Source organism: Clarias gariepinus, chromosome 9 (assembly GCF_024256425.1).
Source record: "Clarias gariepinus isolate MV-2021 ecotype Netherlands chromosome 9, CGAR_prim_01v2, whole genome shotgun sequence".
NCBI classification, from domain to species: domain Eukaryota; kingdom Metazoa; phylum Chordata; class Actinopteri; order Siluriformes; family Clariidae; genus Clarias; species Clarias gariepinus.
Genome location: NC_071108.1, coordinates 3,510,757 through 3,534,000, shown reverse-complemented (window position 1 = coordinate 3,534,000; position 23,244 = coordinate 3,510,757). Strand labels below are relative to the sequence as shown.

The following is a 23,244-nucleotide window of genomic DNA, read 5'->3' as shown; positions in this document are numbered from 1 at the left end:
TCTCCTTCTATTCCCCTCTCTTTCTCTGTCCATGCCCGTCTCAGACTCTATCCACACCACTTCCCTCTCTCTCTCTCTCTTACACTCACACAAAGTGGTGTGAGGTCAGGATGGGGTCAGAATCACGGCCCGGGTGCGAGAGGAAGATATTTTTAATGTTTGTGGTTCCTCCTTTTTCAAACTGCGCACCATCACTGCTATCGATTATTACATGATCAAACACACACTTTAAAGAGTGAGCACTCGCATGCACTCGCATGCACTCACACGCGATGCAGAAGTAACGCCACTCAAATCCTGATGAAACACGTCCTGTCGTAGATCACACACTCGCAATCTCCATTCAGACGTCCTACAGGAGCAAGTACAGGTTCTGCTGAGACACGGCTCACACTCTGCAGCCTTGTGTCTCCTGTCTGTGTGTCTCTCTTTCCAGCTGTCCCTCTTTTTTTCTGTCCTTCTCTCTCTTTAGCTGTCTCTCTTCCCTGTGTTTCCCTCTCCACACCTTCTCTGCATATCTCTCCAGCTGTCTCTCTTTCCTCTGTCTTTTTTTTCAAGCTGGCTGTCTTTTTTCTGTCTCTCTCTCCAGCAGTCTCTCTTCCATTCCATGTACAGTTGGAGTCCATATTTCTAGCTGTCTCTTTTCTGTTTCTCTCTCCAGCTGTCTCTCTTTTCTTTGTATCTCTATCTTTCTCTCTCCAGCTGTCTCTCTTCTCAGTTTGTCTCTCTTCCCGGTCTCTCCCTCCATCTGTGTCTCTCTCTTCTGTCTTTCTTTCTCTCTCCTGTTTATCTAGCCGTCTCTCCCTCTCCACATCCTTCTTCTCCTATTGCTCTTTTTACCTCCCTCTCTCTGGCTGTCTTTCTCTAGCTGTCTCTCTCTTTCTTCTTCACATTCGCCTGTCACCATCTCCCTCTCCCTCCAGCTGTCTCTCCTAGTTGTTTGCTCAGTTTTTCATCATAAACTGGGACTCAAAGTCCCAAGGCACAGACACCCATCAAGTGTCAGCGTCTAATCGCGAGCCCTAACTGACTCTTGTTAACTATTGTCTTAATTACCGGGTTAACAAGGCCAAGGTCACCGTAACACCTAAGACAGCCGTCTCTGAGGAGACGAGGACAAAGTGTGCGGTGAAAAACACTCTCGCACGTCTTCATCACAACCCACGTCCTCCATTTGAAGGTAAATAAACAGGACAGGAGCGGCATCTGAGGTTCAATGGCGGGAATACATGCTCCTGATCTGCGCTTAGACCAGACTGTTCTCTCGAGTCTTTGGGGAATAAGCTGCAAATGCCAAAAAAAAAAAAGAGAAAGACAGAGTCTGGTGAGGATCATAGCATCCGGATCTGTCTGTCTATCAGAACCGGAGCATTCTGGATCCAAAAGAAAAGAAAAGAAAAAGAGCTGTACAAGCAGACAGGAGGATAAACAGAAGCACTTATGGACAAATCGACAATTTTTAACAAACTTTTAAACAAGACCCATCACGGAGCACAAGACAGCGCAAGGATCGTCTTCTCTCAGAGCGGTGTGAGGACGGTGTCTGGGTCTCTGTCTCCCAGACGCATTAAAGTGACATTTGAAAAAAAGAACTTTCAGAACGTTGCTAATCTGAGAGCGACGCACGCGCTGAGCATCCTGCGCTGCAGTCAGGACTTCCTGTCTGAGACCTGGTACTTCCTCCCGGCTGAAACCCGATCGAGATTCGTGTCTGTGTGAGTGGGGGTGTGTGGGTGGGGGGGAATAGATGGGCAACTGAGCCCCTGTCTCTCTCCGCTTTGTATCCGACACTTTGACTATCTCTCTTCCTCTGTCTGTCTCTCTTTTATATCTGCACGTTATGTCTGTCACACTCTCCTTCTTTGTCTGTTTGTTGACTGTCTCTTTCTGGTCATTTTAGTTTCTCTTTGTCTATTTCAGTTTCTCATTGTCTCTCTCTCTCTGTGGTTTCTCGTTTCTGTCCGTCTCTCTCCTAGTTTCTGTCCATCTCTCTGTCTCTTCTCGTTTCTGTGTCTCTCCTTGTCTATTTCAGTTTTTCATTGTCTGTCTCTCCGTCTCTCTGCCTTGTTTCTGTCCATTTCTTTGCCTCTCCTTGTTTGTCTCTCTCTTTGTCTGTTGCTGTCTGTCTCTCTATCTTTTTGGTCTCTCACAGACTAGATCTCTCTGTCCATTTGTCTGTCTGTTGTCTTCCTGTCACACTAAAGTGTAGCACTCTATCAGACCCGCAGTCCTGAGGAAGAGTGAAGACAACAGGATGGACAGAATAAAGCGACAGAGGAGCTCGTTTTGTTGAGCACAGGCTCACCACTCTCTCTCACACACACACTCTCTCTCTCTTTCAGGGTAGGTCATGTGCTTCCTCGACGACCCAGATAACGAGCTGACTGGAGGTGCCCGAGTTAGGAGACGTTTTCTCTGCACTGCAGCACACGCGCCCAACCGAAACCACACCGTTTCCTCTCAACAAAAAAACCTGAACCTCTTCCACCTCCAGCACCACACAAAAACGTAAACAATTTTATCGAGCGTTAGATTAATTAGCGTCGTAGCAGCAGTGTCACACACCTGTCGAACGTGACGTGTCCTGGACGATCACACTCGAGGGAAACCAGGCGACACGTCGCTCTGCTGCTAGTTACAGAGCGCTCGCTCGCGTGCTCTCTCTCTCTTTCTGAGGAACACGCACTGCAGCAGTGCGGCCCACAGATCACGCAAACCTTCACATTCACTCAATCGAACAGGAGACACTTTCAGAAAACTTTGTGTATAACCTCCTCCTGAACAGGGTGTAGGGGCAGAGGGGTAACAAGGTCAGCAAATAGGAACCGCGGTATTACACAACCGACAGGCACTAAGACCATGCGTCCTTCACCCGGACCGTGATAGCGAAGCCACATGTTCGGTACATAGGACACGCCTCCATCACAGAGAAGGAGACTGACAGTTACAAAGACCACACCTCCTTAAACGAGATGGACAGATACAGAAAGTACAAGTATGTAAGCCACGCCTCCTTCCCTGAGACTGACAGGTACACAGGCCACACCTTCTCTGAGACTGATATACAGAGAAGCCACGCCTCCTTCCCTGAGACTGACAGGTACAGAAGCCACACCCCATTCCCTGGAACTAACAGAGACCACGTCCTTCTCCCTGGAGACGAAAGCGTAACAGAGAGAAACGTCTCTGTGAACCGCACTACAGGAGGTGTGGCATCATCATGACTCCACCCTGTGGGCGTGTCCTGGTGCGACAGACGGCGCGGGTCGGATTTGTGGGTCCGTGGCGTAAATAGTGAATGAGTGCAGATGAGATTTTTGTGCTCGCAGCACTGTAGCAGCTGCAGCGCCTGTAACCAGGCCTGGAGCCACAGATCTCCATCTGCTCGGAGTCTGTGTGTGTGTGTGTGCGCGCGTGCTGCTTGCAACCCAGAATCTCACCCCTCTTGGCACTGCCCTGTTTGGCACTGGGGTAAAGGAGGACACTGCGGCGTGGTGATGGTGGAGCCCAAAACCCTGAAGAGGAAGCAACCGCATCCCTAATTACTTCTGCAGCCCTGTGCCGGGTGTATACACACACACACACACCTTTAACCCCTTTTCTGGGTTCTCTAAAGGTCTCGATGTTCCCCCAAGAGTTTCGTATGAGTCAAAGAGAACTGAAGAAGAACTCTTAGATACAAGTAACTGTTAGAAAGGATGAAAGAACGTTTGAAAAGTTTCCTTCCAGATGTTCTTCTTCTTACTCTTTCACGCCCTCTTTCATCTCTCCGTTCTCCTTTACTGATGTTCCCACTTTTACTTTCATTTTCATGCATCATGTACCGCCTGCCTCTCGCTCGCTCTCTCTCATTTATCTCTTAATCTTTGTCTTTCTCGTTCTTTTAATTAGTCTCCATCTTCATCACGCACTTTCTCTCTCTCTCTCTCTCTTCCTCCATCTGTCCATCTTTCAGTCTCTCTCTTAGTAGTTGCCCCTCATCTGTCTCTCGGTAAGATGACAGTCAATAAACAAACCTGGCCATTAGTGGTTTGTGTGTGTGTGTGTGTGTGTGTGTTTGTGTGTGTGTTGCTTTGACTCAAGTTCAGACTCAAAGCCGCCACTGTTCCCCATTTAATGAGACCCTCAGCGCACACACTGAGCTCACGGCTACGTGTGAGATCAGTAGCAGGACAAAAACACAAGCCAAACCTCTTCACTTCAAGTGTGTGTGTGTGTGTGTGTGTGTGTGTTAGGCATGACAGCGCAAATACACCCTTTAACCCTCTTTTGTGGAAGCCTGATTACCAGCAGGTCACCAGGAATGTTTGTCTGTGTATGTGAGTGTGTATACCTCTCTCTCTCTTACACACACACACACACACACACACACACACACACACACACCTCCTATAAAACAATTCTGTGCCGGCACTGAAAAACAAAAACAACAAAAAAAAACCTTACAACACAAAACAGGAAACAAAACACTCGGCGCCCCACGCCAGCGAAACAGACGTCAAATGTGACGAAGTGAGGACCTGAATACACACTTGGCTGCCAACTTCTTGTTTTTTATTTGTTTTGTTTTTTTTATCAGATCTGGATCGGATTTATCTTTATCGGGATTGTAACACAGAGCTTTTACAGCTAACAGCCCACACAGCGAGTGTAAAAGCTCCCGGGGTTACGGTTAGAAACACAATTACACTCGTGACACACTCGACGAGAGAGAGTACAGAGGACAAACTAACACAGGACGCAGCCCTGGTTTTTGAGGACTTCATTAACCAGGCCAATCAGCTGCCAGCATTCAGTTCGATTTTCCTGATTTGAACTCAACTCAGTGTGTGTAACTTTGTATTAAGTCAATAGTAATTTAGTTTTAAACACTGATGCGTACAGCTGTGTGTTTTAATCGATTATGTTATGTTAAGAATTTTCGAAAATAGCTAGGTCAATTTTCAAATGTCCAATTCTCAGCAATTGACAAATTCCTTAAAAAATAGACCACTGTCTTTGAAGAAAACGCAAAAACATTGGTGTGCAATGCCACCATCTACTGAGCTGGAGTGTGGTGCAGAAGACTAGCAGAAAAATAAATCTGTTTAATTTTATTTTAATTTAATTTAATAAAAAGTAACATAGAATTTCAATCCATATTAGACACATTTAGTAGTTTTAATTGTTTCAAATCTGTAGAAAATCTAGCTGCATGAAATTTGTTCAATGGTATTGAACCAAAAATCAACAGAAAAAAAAAACCTAAGGATGGTACTGATGTGTGCGTGACCCGAATACTAATACTAGCTAGCTAGTAGGGTAGAGAATCACCAGGGACCAGGTGATACCGTGTTATCCAATTTATAAACATCCCATATCGATCCAATTAATTTTTTTGTTATCATTTCAGACAAACATATTAAATAAGTGTCTCCTGTCACACAGAATGTTGCCTGCCAATGTGTGAATAGTTTAGTGTGTGCCACCTGTAGGATTAGAGAGAAACTGCAGCATTTTGTTACCTTAAATGCAACAGACGTATAAATAAAATTAATACAATAAATAAATAGATTTTTCGAGTCGGTAAGGCGATACACACTCGATCAGAACAGAGTTATTTTTGCCTAAACAAAAAACAATAATTTACATTTTACGTTCTGTAAATCAAATTTCCATTTTGTTGTTTTTGAGTTACTGATGTAGCTTAGCCTAGCCTGTGATCAAAGTGCCTTATAACTAAGGGTGTGTGTGTATGCACTGGTAAACACATTGGGTTTAGATTTCAGGGTTTAAACTGGTAACCAAGAGAACCCCAATGTATAGAAACCAGAAGGACTGAACAACAAACCATCACAAAAATGAACGATTTGTTCGCAAAACTGAACAATTTTGTTGTAAACCTTAATTCATTCAAGTCTAAGAAAGTGGCGAATAATTAAGAACAAGATGAAAACACGTTACGATATGTAACGCTCTTAAAGATTCTTGTAATGATTGTTGCATATCAGAGAGAGAGAGAGAGAGAGAGAAAGAGAGAGAAAGGGAGAGAGTCTGCTTTTTGGTTTGATTTTCAGAAATCAATTCCATTATCGCTGCTTCAACGCTCGACACCTTGACTTTCTTCATGTTAAAATATCGCCTGATGAAAGACGCACCAATAAACATCAAAACAATCTAAGAAACGTGTTTTGATTTCTCTTAAAACATCGCCAAAAATTAGCTACATTTTTTATTTTAAATCATCTTTTTATTTTCAGAGATAAGTGTAATGTTGTGGAATGTCTGTAAATCGAAGTTTGTTCCTAATTGCTCACACTAAAACTTAATATCAAGAAACATTCTTTCCGGAAAATTAACTGAAACTGGAAACTCCTTCAAAGGAAAGAAACAACGTACAGGAAACTCAGCCACATTAACACTTGCACACCGCAGCCAACCATCAGGCAAACGAGTCACTCAGTGATGGGCTGGGATTCTTTTATATTGCCATCCTGACTTTTTTTATTTAAGGATTTTTAAGTGATATCTGATTATCACCTTAAGAAGTGAAGTTAAATTGACTTAATTATTAAATTGTGTCCTATAATGTTAATATCAAAAAGTAACAATGATCAAAATGGTATTGTATATTATCTAATTATTATAGTAATATCGCATCATTGGCTTAAGAAGCAATATTAAACATCAATATCATACCTGACTCAAGAATGACTCTGATGACAGACTTAAGAAGCAAAACTGAAGGTTTTTGTGTTGTTTAGATTCAGTTTTAATGTCAAATATTTTAAACTCTCTGCCTTCAGGATCGTTTCTGATTAAGTGGCATCGTCAAATATCAGATCGCCGTCTTAGGAACTTTATTTCTATCGCATCATGACACAACCAGTGTTGGCACCGTTGTCGGAACGGAGCCTCAAAATAAAAAAATAATTTAAAAAAAAATCAAAAGTGTATCAAATCGTATCAAGTTCAGTGGCTTCATCTGATAGCAAATCATTGGCTTAAGAAGTAATATTAAATCTTATCACACAATTAGAGATTTACAAAACCATCGGATTTTAGATTATCGCTTAAAGAAGTGAAATCTTACAGAAGTAAATCTTATCATATCTTAGCTTATCTAGTAGCATTAACAAATAGCAAATTGCACCTTGCATCATCTGCAACTATATCGGAGCTGATTTAATAATTATCAAATATTATTTTGCTGTGTTAAGCGAATTTAACCGTATTGTATACGATTCCCGCATATCTAATTGTTGACTTAAGACATGGAAATGACTCAAAACGAAATCATCGATTCGTGAATAGGACTGTTAAAATATGAGTTTGTTGCAAGACAGACCAAACCCGTTTTTTTTGTTGTACCGTTTCAATGGACAACGTATGTACAATGTGCACAATGTATGTACTACATGATAAGAAATGCACGCGCACGACAGTGAACTTTTTGTAACAAACGCAACAAAAAATGAGACAAAACGCACATCCGTTTATCACTACTCAAAATATTTTCAGCTGGTTTTTAGGTCTTTTGTACGCTTTATGAAATGTAGTCATTTTGCACAAACACACACACAAACGCACACACACACACAAACACACATTATTGTCCAGGAGAAACAAATAACACCCATGGTTTATTTCTGGTCCCAACCTGGACCTTCTCCAGCTCTTCACTGGTCACTGCATCATGTCACACACTGATTATCTGTAATATTGTAATACTGTATGTTTGAATTAAATCTTGAGGTTACAGGAAATCAGGGATGAAGAACATTTCACAAGACTTACACAACATACAAAATTTTTAAAAAATGAAAAAATAGTCCATGACAAATAGGATGTCCCCCAAATGCAGAACTGAATCCGTGTAAGATAAAGAAATGATGCTTTTCAGGGAATAAAATTAACCTTTCATTAATTAATTGATTAATTAATTGATTAAAGACCATGCGACCGTTTGTCCATCTTAAGCCATGCGATTTCACATCACAGCAACTTCCTACTACATTTAAACCAGATAAAAAAATACGAAAAATTGGACATGCCGAAAAAATAAGGACTGCATTGTTGTTTTTTAAACAAACAAATCGTTTTTTTTTAGACACGACAAATAAATAAATGCTTTTTCGCCAAACAATCCAGCCATAACCCTGTATTCACTCGGGCTCGGTCGCACATCGCGCCATATTCCCTTCGCGAGAGCACTACGCACTTGACAAAATCAACATCACTTGTGCACTACATAGTGCACTAACACATACAAAATGAAGCCGTTTGGACGGTTTCGCTTATACAAACCTAAATATCTGCGAAATTAAAACAATTTAGATATCCATATCAACCCCAACGACAAAAGAAAAAACGCAGAACGCATTTTTTTACCTTTATGCAGAAAGAATAAAGACGACACGGGTCATTTTTCTCCCTTTAATCGGACGTGAAGCCTCCCCCTTACACCGTGCCGCGTTCAATGCGATCTGATAGTAGCGAGCCGCTGACAGCGTCCACCAAGACCCCGCCCACCTCCTTTCTGATTGGCTGCCGTTTCTTTTGCAACGGCAGCAAAGGCATGGCAACCATTAAAAAGGCGGGATACCTAAGACGAGAAAATAGCCAATGGGATCGCGTGGTTGTTCGCAATTCGCAACGCCCACCTGTTACAAAGCGCCGCGAGTGGATAAAATTCCCGCCAATCATCCAGAGAAGGCAACTAACGTCTTGGGTTGTTTGTAGAAAATTAATGAGACATTTTCCAGACTGAGGTGATCTGTAAATACAAATTTAATTATAAATAGCTTCAATTAGATTATATAAAGATTTCCAGGCAGGCAACAATAAATATTGAAGCATAAATAAAGCACTAAATTAAAATATATATGAAGAAATACTACAAGTGGCACCATGGTGATGTAATGGTTAGCACATGCACCTCCAGGGTCCGGGTTCGATGCCCCCCTTGGACTCATGTGGAGTTTTCATGTTCTCCCCGTGCTTGGTGGGTTTCCTCCCACAGTCCAAAGACATGTAGATTAGGCTAAATTAAACAAAACATAGACTAAATAATCCTGAAAAAAATCATCACTGTCACGTTGAAGCAATTGTTCTAATCTGTTTGAGTGTCTTTACTTATGGGTGTGATTACTGAAGGGGTCATAGCCGTGCTGAAATTCAGAACAACAGTTCTTGTGGGATTCTGCTTTTATACAACAACTTATATTATCAACAGATTATGATTTGTTTCTGTATTTAACCGGATATTTCAATCCGCGACTGGGGAACTAACTAGTCGCGACTGGGGGATCTGACAACAGACAGTGTAATTAACGGGGTTAAAGTCTTTTGAAGTTCTTACCGGTACTATGTAGCTAATAGGTGAGGAGGATAAACCATGGAGGTGGTGGACAGTCGTGTAAATCTCATATGTTTCTCTTTATATTTTAATTTTTTCCGCTTTAGAATATCACCTCCATTAATTTCCATGTTTGAATCCCAAATAGCGTTAAATGAAAAGCTAGTGAGCTATGTAGGGTGTAAAATCTATTGTCACATCCACCAAGGAGTGCCCTTGATGTGGGCTTAGAGTGATTTGGGATTCAGCCTTGTGTTAGAAGCTGGATAACTTTGTAGCCGCAAAATAATAGAACATGTTGTAGAACACTGCAGATGTTAAAGTCTATTATCCCCACATGTGGAATGGCTCTCATCCAGTCAGATTGCTCGGTCTAAACTAACTGTCTGACACAAAATTTGTATGAAAATTGGATCTCTGAGTCCAAATTTAAACTCTTGCAAGAGTCAATGCTTCATCCAAAACTCCTCCTATTTGTATATTTATTCATAATACATAATTGTTTAATACTGCTATAAAATGGAATCAGTGTGCTTTAATTTTGGGGTTTGCTCCACCCACTTTCCTTAAAAGGCAACACCAGAACGACTTCAGGTCAAAGGAACCCAGAAGAAGATAATGTTTGTGTTACAGCTGGAATTTTTAACAGTAATACAAGTTATGTGATAATCATGACCCAAGCATTTAACATTGGCACACGTTTAATGATAACCCCAGCATCAGGTAGGTCAAAGGTCATTCGGTGCAGGCTTTTTAGAAAAGTCAGAGGTCACATGATCTGGGTGAGTTTTACTCCGATGAGCGGTCACGTTGTCCCTCTTCTCGAAGCGCCGGCCGCAGATCTCACAAGCAAATCGATAGTTGTGCTCGGCGTCGTGTTTACGCATGTGCCAGTTCAGAGAGGCCTTCTGACGGCAGGTGAAGCCACACACCTCGCACCTGAGAAAACACACACACACACAGCACACGTATGACAACATAAGAGATTCTCGATTCACACCGGAAAGAGACCAAGTGTGAAACGAAACAATAATCCTTACAGACACGTATGATACGTTTAAAAGTGATAAATGCAGAACTTACACATAATTATGTACATACACATCAGCATATTTACACACACACTTACACATAAACATCCACACAAACTTCATTACACTAAATCTGAGAGTCTGCTCTAAGACAAAAACATCAAAAGCAAGAAAAGGGAAAACTCACTTGTATGTCAAATTAAGCACAAATGCTATATATATAATTATTTTATACACTACATATACCCTGTAGGTACTGTACACTTCGCACCTCACTATGTGATGGATGGATGTTGGTAATGACAGATCGCATTACCAAAGTAGCTTCCATGAGAGCATCCATGAGAGATTTAAAAGGTCTACCTCACACCACTCATTTCCACTACTCAGAGCAGATTCCACTGCACACGTCATTTAACATCCAATCGAGTAAACTTAATAAGCTGTACTGCCACTTCCATGAGCTAAGAGAGATATAATGTGACTATAATATGCATAAATGTTACTCTTTTAGAAGGGAGAGGTTATGCCTCCTTTACTGAGACTGACATAAACACAGGTCATGCCTACATCACTGTGACTAACAGGTAAAGAAGCCACACCTCCCTTACTGAGACTGACAGCTATACAGGCCACGCCCCCTTCAGTGAGACCAACGGGTACAGAGGCCGTTTCTCCTTAACTGGGACTGACCGTTACACCGGCCATGCCTCCCTTACTGAGACTGACAGGTCTACAGGCCACACCTCCTTCCTGAGAGTGAAAGGTACACCAGCCACGCCTCCTTTACTGAGACTTACAGGTTCACAGGCCACTCCTCCTTCACTGATACTGATAGCTACGTAGGCCACGCCTCCTTCACTGATACTGACAGCTATGTAGGCCACGCCTCCTTTACTGATACTGACAGCTACGTAGGCCACGCCTCCTTCTCAGATACTGACAGATACACAGACCATGCCTCCTTTACTGATACTGACAGGTACTTAGGCCCCGCCTCCTTCACTGATACTGAAAGCTACGTAGGCCACGCCTCCTTCTCAGATACTGACAGGTACACAGGCCACGTCTCCTTTACTGATACTGACAGGTACACAGACCACGCCTCTTTTACTGATACTGACAGCTACATAGGCCACACCTCCTTCACTGATACTGACAGCTATGTAGGCCATGCCTCCTTCACTGATACCAACAGCTACGTAGGCCACGCCTCCTTTACTGATACTGACAGCTACGTAGGCCACGCCTTCTTCACTAAGACTAAGAAGCTCAAAAAAACTACGCCTTCTTCTCTAGGACTTACAGGTACAAAGGCTTTTACGTTTATAGAGTCATCTTACAGTATGTGCCTGTGTGTGTGTGTGTGTGTGTGTGTGTGTGTGTGTAATGATATTCTCTTACTGCAGTGGTTTCTCTCCTGTATGGATTCTGCGATGGATGCTCAGGTTGCTGCTGGTGCGGAATGCACGAGCACAGAACTCACAGATGTAATCTCTCTGATCTATCACACACACACACACACACACACACACACACACACACAGCTTTGACACACAACACAACTACTCCACACTATATGACATCACATATTGATCATCTTAACCTGATCGATGTCTCTGGTGTCAAGTCGCCCTCAGAGGAATTCCACCACAGGGGCAGAAAACATCAATGTGTGTTACACGGGATATTAATAATCATTACTTTACCATACTTGACCACAGTTTAAGACAAGCCAATAATTGGAGATGAGCAGGGATTGACTCGGGTGTATAAATTAATTTATTTTAATAAAATTAATTCTGACAAACAGAAAAGCCAGCAGTGTGTACGCTACAGGACAGTGTGTGTAAAGAAATGCAGCTAGCTACAGTATTTACCACATACGCTAAACCAGTTCATAAAGAAATTTGTAATAAATTGTTCATAAAGCAATTGGATTCGCGATGAATCGGACATTCCATTGTTGCATTTGAATTTCACAATCCTGGCATTAAAGCTCACAACCTTCTGGTTAACCCCAAGCTCTGAACTGGAGAAGTCGTCCTTACTCACCGCTGTGCAGCTTCTCGTGCTCTTTAAGGTGCTTCTTGAAGTTGAACGATTTTCCACAGGAGGGATCGGAGCAAGCGAAGGTCTTCTGCTGGACGTGCTGGTACTTCATGTGGTGCTGAATGGAGACAGATGTGATACGGAACTCAGAACCTGAGAGTGTGTTTTGCTCGTCAAGCCACACAATGACCTAGAAATCATCCAAGCTTTAAAAAAACATCTAACTTAAGGCATGAACCAGTGAGAAACAGGTGCAGATGACAAATGATCAGGCCGGTAATCACTGTACTGCTGATGCACAGGTGGTGACGGAACAGATGAGAGGGGAAATGAGGTGGATGCTAAGGCTGTTACGTAAACAACTAATTTTGAAGCTATCTTTTAGCCTTTTGCATTTCTCTACCATCTCTTTGATTTAATCTACATTTAAATTAATCTGAAAAAATAAGGGCTGTAAAACACTCACGTTGAGATACTGACGGCTGGAAAATATTTTCCAGCAGCCGTCAAACTCACACGGTAAAATGAGCTTCTGAGATGGTTTTCTACAAAAGACAAAAGAAATTATTTTATTTTCAATAACGCAAACATGTCCCAAGAACAAGATATATTCAACAAAGTGAATAATAAAGTGCAATATACAGTAACACAGAACAAACCTTTTCCTTCTGCTGCTTATCTGCAGAAGCTCGGCTTTGTCTGAAGCTGCTCTGAAATGTACATTTAAACATGTTAAATTTAATACACGTGTCCTTAAAGACATAAAGCTTGTTAATATATATGGTACGAACCCACCTGCTGGTTTTTCTCCTCGCTCTCGTTTTCAGTTCCTCAATTTTTCCAGTCTCAGGATCATCTTCTCTCCTCTTACTCTCTCTTGTGGCTGGGTTTGGTAGTGCATCCCACACAGCATCCCTGCTGGAGTCTGAAGGCCCTCCCTGATTCTGCAACTCCGACCCTGAGACACTGCAGAAAACTCCTATTCACTATTTAAGCACGGTGCTTTCTTAGGAGCTCACTGTTACTGTTATATCGACATGACTTCACAGAGTCATAAAAACCCCCCAGAATGAATCAGATTGACTGTGAGACACATATCAGTATAAATAAAGGCTAAAATCAAAATTAATAATAAAAAATATTAAAGAAACAAATGGGCGTCGCTAGGCCATTCTTAGGGGGGCTTTAGCTCCTTCGGCTCCTCCCCGTCTTTCAGTGCGGTCTTCAATTCACCATCACAGAGGGAGGATGAAGCCAAGGTGTGTGTTTTTCGATGAATTGTTATATCTGCATCAGTGTAGTCTTTTCTTATGAATACAGTTTACAAAATGTCAATCAGTTAAATCTTCGCTGTGTTCACCCTCATCACACCAGCTGTTTCCTCTAGTGAAAATGAAGCCCTTAATACACTCTATGAACTTATAGTCTAATTTATAAAACAATCATGCCGTTGCTGTTTTAATTGGAAAACCTGACTGTCTATATAAAACACTGCACAGTGCATATGGCATTAACTACCATAGAGTTATACACATAAATGATTAAAAATAGTGACAGACAGCATTCAGTGCACTCGCTTTAACTGCATAGCAGTGTGATTTACAGAGATAGAAAAATCCTTTTTTTTTTGTAATAAATATTGTATTTTATTAAATAATGTCCCAAATCGTAGGGAGGGTTCTAGTCACTTTGATTTAGAAAAAGTTATTTGTTTAATGAATAGAAACAAAAAAAAGAATGATTTTAAAAAGATGCTTTGTGTAATTACATTAAAACAATGTTTGTCTATATTAATGAATTTAAATAAATAGCCTAGTGGCCGTGAAATTTTAAGGGGTTGAATAGAGAACCTTCTGTCTTATTTATGTAGCTAAAACACTCAATTATACTAAATAAAATGATGATCAAAGTTTTAATATTTATATTTAACTGTAGATGGAAGGTTTCTCAAATCACAAGAAAAAAATAAATAAAGATGTTTTATTCTTTGGAGACCTACTCCCATGTGACTTGAAAAAACGTGAAAAAAAAAAACGACATCAGAAACTGTTTTTCACTTTTTTTTATGTCAAAAAGCAGCAGTATTGTCTAAGAATTACCAGATAAATGTTTGACATTATTGACACTCACACAGTTTATTCCATCATCCAGCCTCATAGGTGTGTGGTTTATATTGCTAATCAATGTAAGTTTAAAGTTATATGCTGTTTTCTGGTTACATTTTTTTGGTCGTACCTGTACATAGAAAAAGGTTGATACAGTAAACAGCATGTGTGATCGAGAAGACTCATTTGAGTACTGATTCTGAACAAGCCAAATATGTGTTAAACATCTATGGGGGCTGAGCCCCCCTTAACTGAAAATCCTAGAAACACTCCTGCTTAGACATATTTAGCTATTCACCTTAAAGAATATTACTTAGTACCATTCCGTAAGCAATAAATCAAAAAAGCCAAAAAAAAAAAATCAATTAATTATTATTTTTTTCCTCACTGAATCAAAAACTACTACTCACACGTTAGCCGACAGATCGAGCAAACTATTTGTTAAATTTTAACAGAATATATATATTCAAAAAAATTTATATCCAATTGGGATATTTATAAAATCATGATATTAACAGAATTGCAATACAGACCGAATCAGCACCTAGGTATCGTTATAATATCGTACCGGCTGGTCTTTGGTGATTCAAATCTTTACTAAGTACAGAAAGAAAAAATGTAAACGAGCAAAAGGGAGCTTCAATTTAGAAGTGGCCTTTACAGTAGCCTTGATGATGCGTGATATTAAATCCATAAAATGAAATCTGAAGTAAAAAGCAGGCTACAAACCTTTTATCGACAGAGTCCTGGATTTCTCCTCTGGTAGTTTGACAGTCACTGGCCTCAGTCTCAGTCTCAGTGCTGTCAGGAGACGTGCAAAAAAAACAAAACAATAATGCACTGTGTGTATAAACATATTCTGTATGTATAGCTGTACACTAGAGATAGGGAAAAGATGTGCGATTCAGTTACATATCGCACTTCCTTTGAGTGGTGCTTCATGCATCGCCACACTGACTCCAAAATTAATTACTTTTTTTTTTAACCTTTACATGCTTGCATTTAAATCGTAAAAATATTACAGTTTCTCCATAATCCTACAGATGGCATGCTTTAAACAATTCACACACTGGCAGGCAGCACAGCATCATGTGCAGTAAGAGCAAATTGTTTGTTCAGAATAATAACCTAATGATGATACTTAAAGAGCCGTATGTGTACAGTATGTATCGTGATAATATGGTATCAGGTACAAGATTCAATGTTGTGTCCTGATTGTGATTTAGACCCTAACATTAGATTAGAAGACAGTTTCGTAGTTTGAAGATGTCATTGCAAACATCAGCTGTTTATTTAAGCCTTCATGTATTTTTGTGCTCGTTTATTTACATTTTTATTAAACCTTGTACCTGTACTTTAAGGACGAGAGGAGAAGCGCCGTCTCAATTCCTTCCTGTGAACTTGCATCCTGTTCATCTTGCATTGCATCACTCTGATACAAACAGTCTAGAAGATTTTCAGAAATGTCAGAATTCTACGGAGGACATTTAAATGAAAAAAAATAAAAAAATTAATATTCTGTAGGTTACCTGCATCCTGATTTTTCTTCACTCTCTCTGTCTCATCGCTCTGCCTGACTCCGTCCATCCTTCCGTCAGAGTCGGATCTCCCTTTCGTGTTCCTTCTGCTCGTCATCCTACACACCCTTTCCTGTTTCTCTCCTTTCCTCCGTCGTTCTCTGGTCTTCCTCCCTACTGATGGAGCTGCACTTCTTTCTTCACTCTTGTCACCATCATCGTCCTCCTCCGTGTGTATCAGACGCCAGGTGAATGTGTGTCCGCCTTCACAGACGTACGTAAGACACTGTTTGGCTCCAACTGCTTCAGATGACCTCGGCGACATTTCAGGATTTTCTTCCAGAGGTCTCTCCTTCACTTCCTGTCTGTGTGGGTCAGACCGCAGGCTCAGGGTCAAAGGGCACTCTTGTCCATGACTGTGAACCAGGAGGATAAGCTGATCCAGGGAAGCCACAGTTACTGAGATTACTTCTTTTTTGACACCTACATGAGATAAAGGAATATTATGAGCAGAAAAATAGATTTCTTTAGGGTTCCTTGCAAGGTTAATAGTTCTTGCTTCATAAAGGAATTTTATTCAAAACTTTTTCTGAAATCATGTATTAAAAATGTATGCGGTCCCCTTCTTTTGAGTGCTAGATGGAACTTTATAAAAATAAATGAATAAATACAGTAAATAAATAAATTAATAAAAATAAATAAAATAATAAAAATATATATTCCAAACACTCATAAAAGGCAGAATAATCTGTACAGTACCGGAACATCTGCTGCACACTTTGCAGGAGTAACTGTTGGAAAAAAATAAAACAAAAAACAGGTAATCGTAAAAATCAAATCCACATGCAAATGTCACATTTATGCCAGCATTTGTTACAAATTACAAATACCACAATATTGACTACATTGCTATAATAAATATTATACTACTATTAATTAATTAAGGAAGGAGTCTCCAGTGTGAGCGCTTTGTAGCACTGAGGTTTTCTAATGCAGAAAAGGTTTTTTTCATAACATGACAAGCTGCGTTTTTACATTAACATTACGAGAGGAAAAAATATGGACCATTAGGTGTATATATACACACTCACCTAAAGGATTATTAGGAACACCTGTTCAATTTCTCATTAATGCAATTATCTAATCAACCAATCACATGGCAGTTGCTTCAATGCATTTAGGGGTGTGGTCCTGGTCAAGACAATCTCCTGAACTCCAAACTGAATGTCAGAATGGGAAAGAAAGGTGATTTAAGCAATTTTGAGCGTGGCATGGTTGTTGGTGCCAGATGGGCCGCTCTGAGTATTTCACAATCTGCTCAGTTACTGGGATTTTCACGCACAACCATTTCTAGGGTTTACAAAGAATGGTGTGAAAAGGGAAAAACATCCAGTATGCGGCAGTCCTGTGGGCGAAAATGCCTTGTTGATTCTAGAGGTCAGAGGAGAATGGGCCGACTGATTCAAGCTGACAGAAGAGCAACTTTGACTGAAATAACCACTCGTTACGACCGAGGTATGCAGCAAAGCATTTGTGAAGCCACAACACGCACAACCTTGAGGCGGATGGGCTACAACAGCAGAAGACCCCACCGGGTACCACACATCTCCACTACAAATAGGAAAAAGAGGCTACAATTTGCAAGAGCTCACCAAAATTGGACAGTTGAAGACTGGAAAAATGTTGCCTCATCTGATGAGTCTCGATTTCTGTTGAGACATTCAAATGGTAGAGTCAGAATTTGGCGTAAGCAGAATGAGAACATGGATCCATCATGCCTTGTTACCACTGTGCAGGTTGGTGGTAGTGGTGTAATGGTGTGGGGGATGTTATCTTGGCACACTTTAGGCCCCTTAGTGCCAATTGGGCATCGTTTAAATGCCACGGGCTACCTGAGCATTGTTTCTGACCATGTCCATCCCTTTATGACCACCATGTACCCATCCTCTGATGGCTACTTCCAGCAGGATAATGCACCATGTCACAAAGCTCGAATCATTTCAAATTGGTTTCTTGAACATGACAATAAGTTCACTGTACTAAAATGGCCCCCACAGTCACCAGATCTCAACCCAATAGAGCATCTTTGGGATGTAATGTAACGGGAGCTACGTGCCCTGGATCTGCATCTCACAAATCTCCATCAACTGCAAGATGCTATCCTATCAATATGGCCCAACATTTCTAAAGAATGCTTTCAGCACCTTGTTGAATCAATGCCACGGAGAATTAAGGCAGTTCTGAAGGCGAAAGAGGGTCAAACACCGTATTAGTATGGTGTTCCTAATAATCCCTTAGGTGAGTGTGTAATATATATAAAAATTCAGATTCCATAATTTTTGTTTTAAAAAATCTTTACAGTATAAAGGACAAAAAAAAAATTTAAAAGTCCCATAAAAACCTCTGCAACAAATACTATAGTGTAAATAGCCACCAATATAAATTGCAATAATACTAATCATAATAGTGTTATAAATGATGTAATAATAATAATCATTATTATTAATTATACACACATACAGTACACAAAATATGATCACAAAATAAATAAATGACACAGTAGCTTTACTCATTGCGTGTAGGTTTTGCACCACAAGTCTCTTAGCCAATCAGCATGTCCATGAATAGAGTGTGGAAGGACCTCAACTATTCACTGGTAAGAGATCTGGAATATTTCTTTGAGCACATTTTATTTTGTTCGGCCGTTCACATTAAGTAGAGGTGCTTTGAATGGTGTCCTTTGGTCCAGACCCTTTCACTGACCACTCTAAAAATTGAATTTTGAATCATCCTTTACATCAATGTGTCCCACTTGCAATGCATATGAGTATTGGATTAAGCGCCTTGCCTAACAGCCCAACATTAGTAACCTGTGGAGGACAAACTCCCGACCCTCAATTTACCAACCCAGACCTTCAACCACGTGAGACACCAATGTTGGCTAATTTAAAAAATTAAACAACCTGGTAGACAAAATAAGGTAGCACATGATTCACTAAATGTGAAGTAACTCATAGACCTCAGCCACATCGTACTTCAACCGTTCGCTCAAGAAACACATTTTTGGATTTGTTTTACTCCAGACAATCGAGCTTTCATAGATTACGATGATAGCCTGAAGTCTGTAAAAACAATATTTTAAAAAACAGATATGATATGATGTCTAAGGTCAGTACTGTCCTCAATCCTTATTTCTTTTTATATCTGCTCAATCTTTACCTGTCCAGCAGGAACTGTGCAAGCTCTGAGTGTTGAGAGAACCCCAGCTCATCCTTCAGTTTACTCCAGCTCTCCGGCCATGAGCCGAGCCGCATGCGAAACTTGCTCCTCCTAGCGTCCAGCTCCTTACGCCGCTGCCTGCGCTGAGCCTCTTTATTCGATGCCATGATGGAAAAAACAAATAAACGCACTGTAGGAGAAATCTGAATGACAGAGAGAGTTAATAAGGACTCAGTGCTGATTAGGATTAAATAAATATATTTTATTTAAAATTTCATACTGTTAATTCTTCTAATGAATCATTACAGGGTTGATATTCTCACCTTTATGATAAATACTCTGGTTTCAATACAAAAAAGAAAAAAGAATTAAGTGTTTCTGTACAGTGTTCCACAAGGATCCATTGTTGGCCCGCTTCTGTTTCTTTATATTCACTTCCACTCGTTCAAATCTATGTATAATAAGGGTATGATAGCAGGAGACTGATGTTATATCTCCATGTCATTATTAGCAAATATGGCATTTACCGTCCTTATTATTATTATTATTATTATGCAAATGATATCCAGCATTATTGCTTGAAAAACACCCTGACCCTGAGCTCTATTAGGATATGAGTTGATCAAGTTGCTCGTGGGTTTTCCTTTTAAAGGCATGTCCTGTCAAGATTGTTTTTTTTAGAAACACTATTCAAGATATATAAAATTTTAAATTTTCTTTTAAAAGACAAATTAAACAACAGTCCTTTCTATAGACACTTACTCACTTATTTACTCAACTCTTCTAGCATCAGTGCGCGATCAGAGCACGCTCACCTAAATTTTTTTTTAATAATCAAATGTCTCTGCATCGCGCAACACAACGAATCGATTATGAAATTCGTTGCCAACGCTTTTGAGTTTATCGAGTTTATCGATTCGTGGTTGCAGAATTGGCTGGTTTTCAGTTTCACTGTACATGTGATCAGCTGATCAGCCTTAGATATAAAAGAACCTTTCGATATAATAGATAGATCCTCAGATATAAACGATTCTGTACTGAGCGCAACAGTTTCCGAGTGCCGCACAATCATATGCGTTAAAAGCCTCCGATTCGCCTTTTTCTAACTTTAGTTAAAAATTAGTCTCAAACCCACTCATTACACATGCTTATGTCTAATTACACCACAAGTGATAATTAGTTGAAAAACGAGTGTGTTTAAAACCTGTGTGCCAGCCGCTCAACCCGCGTGCTCACTGTTGAGTTGAGTTTTAAGACTCTGGAAGTGTTTGAGGTGGTAAAATGTCGCGGTTCTTTATATTTCAGCAGGTGGCGCACTCTGAACTATTTACACATTTTTATCCCGTGTGGTAGGAGTGAATTATTTATACGTTTGTTTAGAAATACCAATGACAGAGATACGTGCTGCCCAGTTAACAGTTAATGTAAAGTAAGTTTGTATTGTTTAAATGCTGAGAAAACTAATGTTACAAAACTAAATTAATGCGGGCTACATTTCATTGATCGTTAAACTTTTTTTAAGGTTTAAATTTTTTACAAAATCGCGGAAAATGTGAAATCAAATTTGGATATTTATGAAATCATGATTCTTATAGAATAAACATTTTAATCGAATAGGCACTGAGGTATATTATATTGTATATATATATTTTGCGAGGTGACAAGGTGATTTTTGTCTCTAACTAAAACCCAGTAGTAGTTAATACTACTATTAAATAAACTTAAAAGCTACAGTCACTGAAGTTAATATATTAGTTTAATGTTTTTATATAATTTAACAACTCATATAAATAACTAGCTTAGGAACATAATGCCTTTTAGCTGTATGCTAGGCCAGTAGGATCACGTGCTTACAGGTTGCCATGGTGACAGTCGACCGTTGCATACTAGCGTACTACGTAGTGTCTACAGCCGTGTCGCTGCGCACTGTTTAACCGTACTATTTAGTACGTGTGCGATTTTTAACGCAGCCATTTTCCTGTTCATTTAATTTACCCCGATTTAAACAATTTCGCTACCAAAAAATATCAAATAACATTTTAAACCATACACATAATGCTTACAACCTGCTCAAACAAACATTACATTGCTGTTTTAAGTAGCTATTTGCGTGTTTACCTGGTTTCTTTCAGAGTGGGCCCCACCAGCTCTACTCCGTTGCCCTTTTAAGCATACAAGCTAGCTGTCGTTTAATGCTAATAAAAACACAATACAAAAGCGAACAAACGTGCAAAAATAGTGTCTCTTAATCCAGCGTAAACAAAATCATACAGTTTAATCCATGTTTTGTTTTAATGGCCGTCATGGAAGACAATATAACCACGGCAAGCTCATATAAAAAAATACCGGAAGTGTGTTCGTTAGCAGTGAGGGTTCATGGGTAATGTAGTCTTAATCAGCAATGTATTATCTACAGTTTTTTCCTTTTTTTTTTTAGATTTGAAAGCATGTGCAGCGAGTTGATGAATGCAAATTAGGCAGCCAAATTAAGCATAAAATATTAAGTAAGTTGGTTACAGAAGCACAAAGACACCAGACGTTCTCGCTGCAGAATATAAGTTCACTTAAACTCACACACTCTCAGTTTCTCGTTCTCGTCTCACTTTCATTTTGGTTATTTGTGTTCTCCCAGGTGATCTAATTTTCTCTGGGTTCTCTGTTTTTTTTTTTCTCAAAGTTGTCTGGTATCCTCTTGCTTCCTGGTGTCCCTTGGCTTCACTAGTTTTCTTTAGGTTATCTAGTTTTCCTCAAGTTGCTGGGTTTCCTACAGGTTCTCGCCTCTGGATTATCTAGAGTCCTCTGGGGTCTCCAGTTTCCTCCACGTTCTCTGCTTTCTCCCTGACTTCTCGGTTTTCCATTTTGGTTCTCTGTTTTACCTTGGATTCTTTGCATTATTTTTTTCCCCTTTGAATGTTTTGCTGGGATTTTTACCAGTTGGCTGGTTTCCTTCAGGTTGTCTGGTTTCCTCCATCTTCTGTGGTTTCCTCGAGGTTCTTTGGTTTTCTCTGGGTTGAATGCACAGTCTCTGATTTTATCTGTCTTCACTGGTTTCCTTTTGGGTTTTCTCTGGCTTCTTTGGTTTCCTCCATGTTCCCTGGTTTCTTAGGGTTCTCCAGTTTTCTCCAGGTTTTCTGGTTTCCTTCAAGTTTGCTTTGTGATTACTCATTTTGTCCATTTTATCTTTGTTTTATATACTGTATATATACACTGAGTAGTTTGTTTTCCATCAGAGCATCTGGTTTCCCCAGGGTCTTCTGATTTTATCCAGGTTCTTTGGTTTCCTTCAAGGTTACTTCATTATTACTGGTTTTGTCTAGATTCTCTGATATCCTCAGGGTGCTTCAGGTTCTTCCAGGTTCCTCTGGTTTATGCTACCTCTCTTTTTCTTCATATTCTTTGTTTTTCTATGTTTTATTCTTTTCCCTTGGGTTCTTCAGTTTCCTTCCACATATTATAAAAACCTGCAACTTTTACTAACAAGCCACTGTGGGTGAGCTAGCAGTTTTAAATTTGGGGAGAAAATTTAGAAAAATCAAAAGAAAAACTTCTGAAAAAAGGTTATTTGCGCATGTGCCTAATAGCTTTGGACCTCTGGAGTCAGGAGTCGATTCCCGCTTTGGATCAAAGTGTGCACATGCAGTTTGCAGTTTGTCTGGGTACTCCAGCTTCCTCACAGTCCACAGACATGCAGAGTAATCTAATTGGTGTTTGTGCTATAGAGAATGAGTCAGAAAGCGAGAACCCAGAGGTAACCAGAGAACCTGGAGGAAACCTATGCAGACACATGATGCAGAAGAGGCACAGAAATTCCGTGAAGACAGACGCCCAGTGTAAAGGCTGTTTGTCAGGTCCTGTTCCACTACATCATGCTGAATGTTATGACATATTTTTTAACCGATTATCAGCATAAACCAAGTAGTAAAGAAATAATTGATTTAAATATACACAATATAAAATACCCTAATATGAATATAAACGGTATA

At 40.0% G+C, this 23,244-nt stretch overlaps 2 protein-coding genes across 2 annotated transcripts in view; both read right to left on the bottom strand.

The window, feature by feature from the left end:
• Positions 1–8,466, bottom strand: part of fcho1 (FCH and mu domain containing endocytic adaptor 1) — a 41,837-nt gene extending 33,371 nt beyond the window's left edge. The window contains exon 1 of the mRNA XM_053503861.1: positions 8,371–8,466. The gene's annotated coding sequence lies outside the window, so the exon portion shown is untranslated. The remainder of the gene's footprint in view (positions 1–8,370) is intronic.
• Positions 8,467–9,132: 666 nt separating this feature from the next.
• znf692 (zinc finger protein 692) lies at positions 9,133–22,021 on the bottom strand. The gene is made up of 12 exons (XM_053503862.1): positions 21,380–22,021; positions 19,262–19,451; positions 16,802–16,833; positions 16,055–16,525; positions 15,875–15,971; positions 15,255–15,326; positions 13,216–13,386; positions 13,080–13,130; positions 12,887–12,965; positions 12,424–12,538; positions 11,773–11,872; positions 9,133–10,276 (listed from the first exon to the last, which is right to left on the bottom strand). Exons 2-12 carry the CDS (start codon positions 19,426–19,428, stop codon positions 10,066–10,068), a joined length of 1,566 nt encoding a protein of 521 aa, XP_053359837.1. The 5' UTR covers positions 19,429–19,451; positions 21,380–22,021; the 3' UTR covers positions 9,133–10,065.
• Positions 22,022–23,244: the final 1,223 nt, after the last annotated feature.

What these genes read in the sequence shown, in the direction of transcription:
- znf692 (XM_053503862.1), bottom strand. Translation starts at nt 19,428, where the DNA reads ATGGCATCGAATAAAGAGGCTCAGCGCAGGCAGCGGCGTAAGGAGCTG. An exon ending in GCACAGTTCCTGCTGGACAG is followed by an intron (nt 16,834 to 19,261) that starts GTAAAGATTGAG and finishes TTTTTCCAACAG; the next exon opens with TTACTCCTGCAAAGTGTGCA. An exon ending in ATAAGCAGCAGAAGGAAAAG is followed by an intron (nt 12,966 to 13,079) that starts GTTTGTTCTGTG and finishes TGTCTTTTGTAG; the next exon opens with AAAACCATCTCAGAAGCTCA.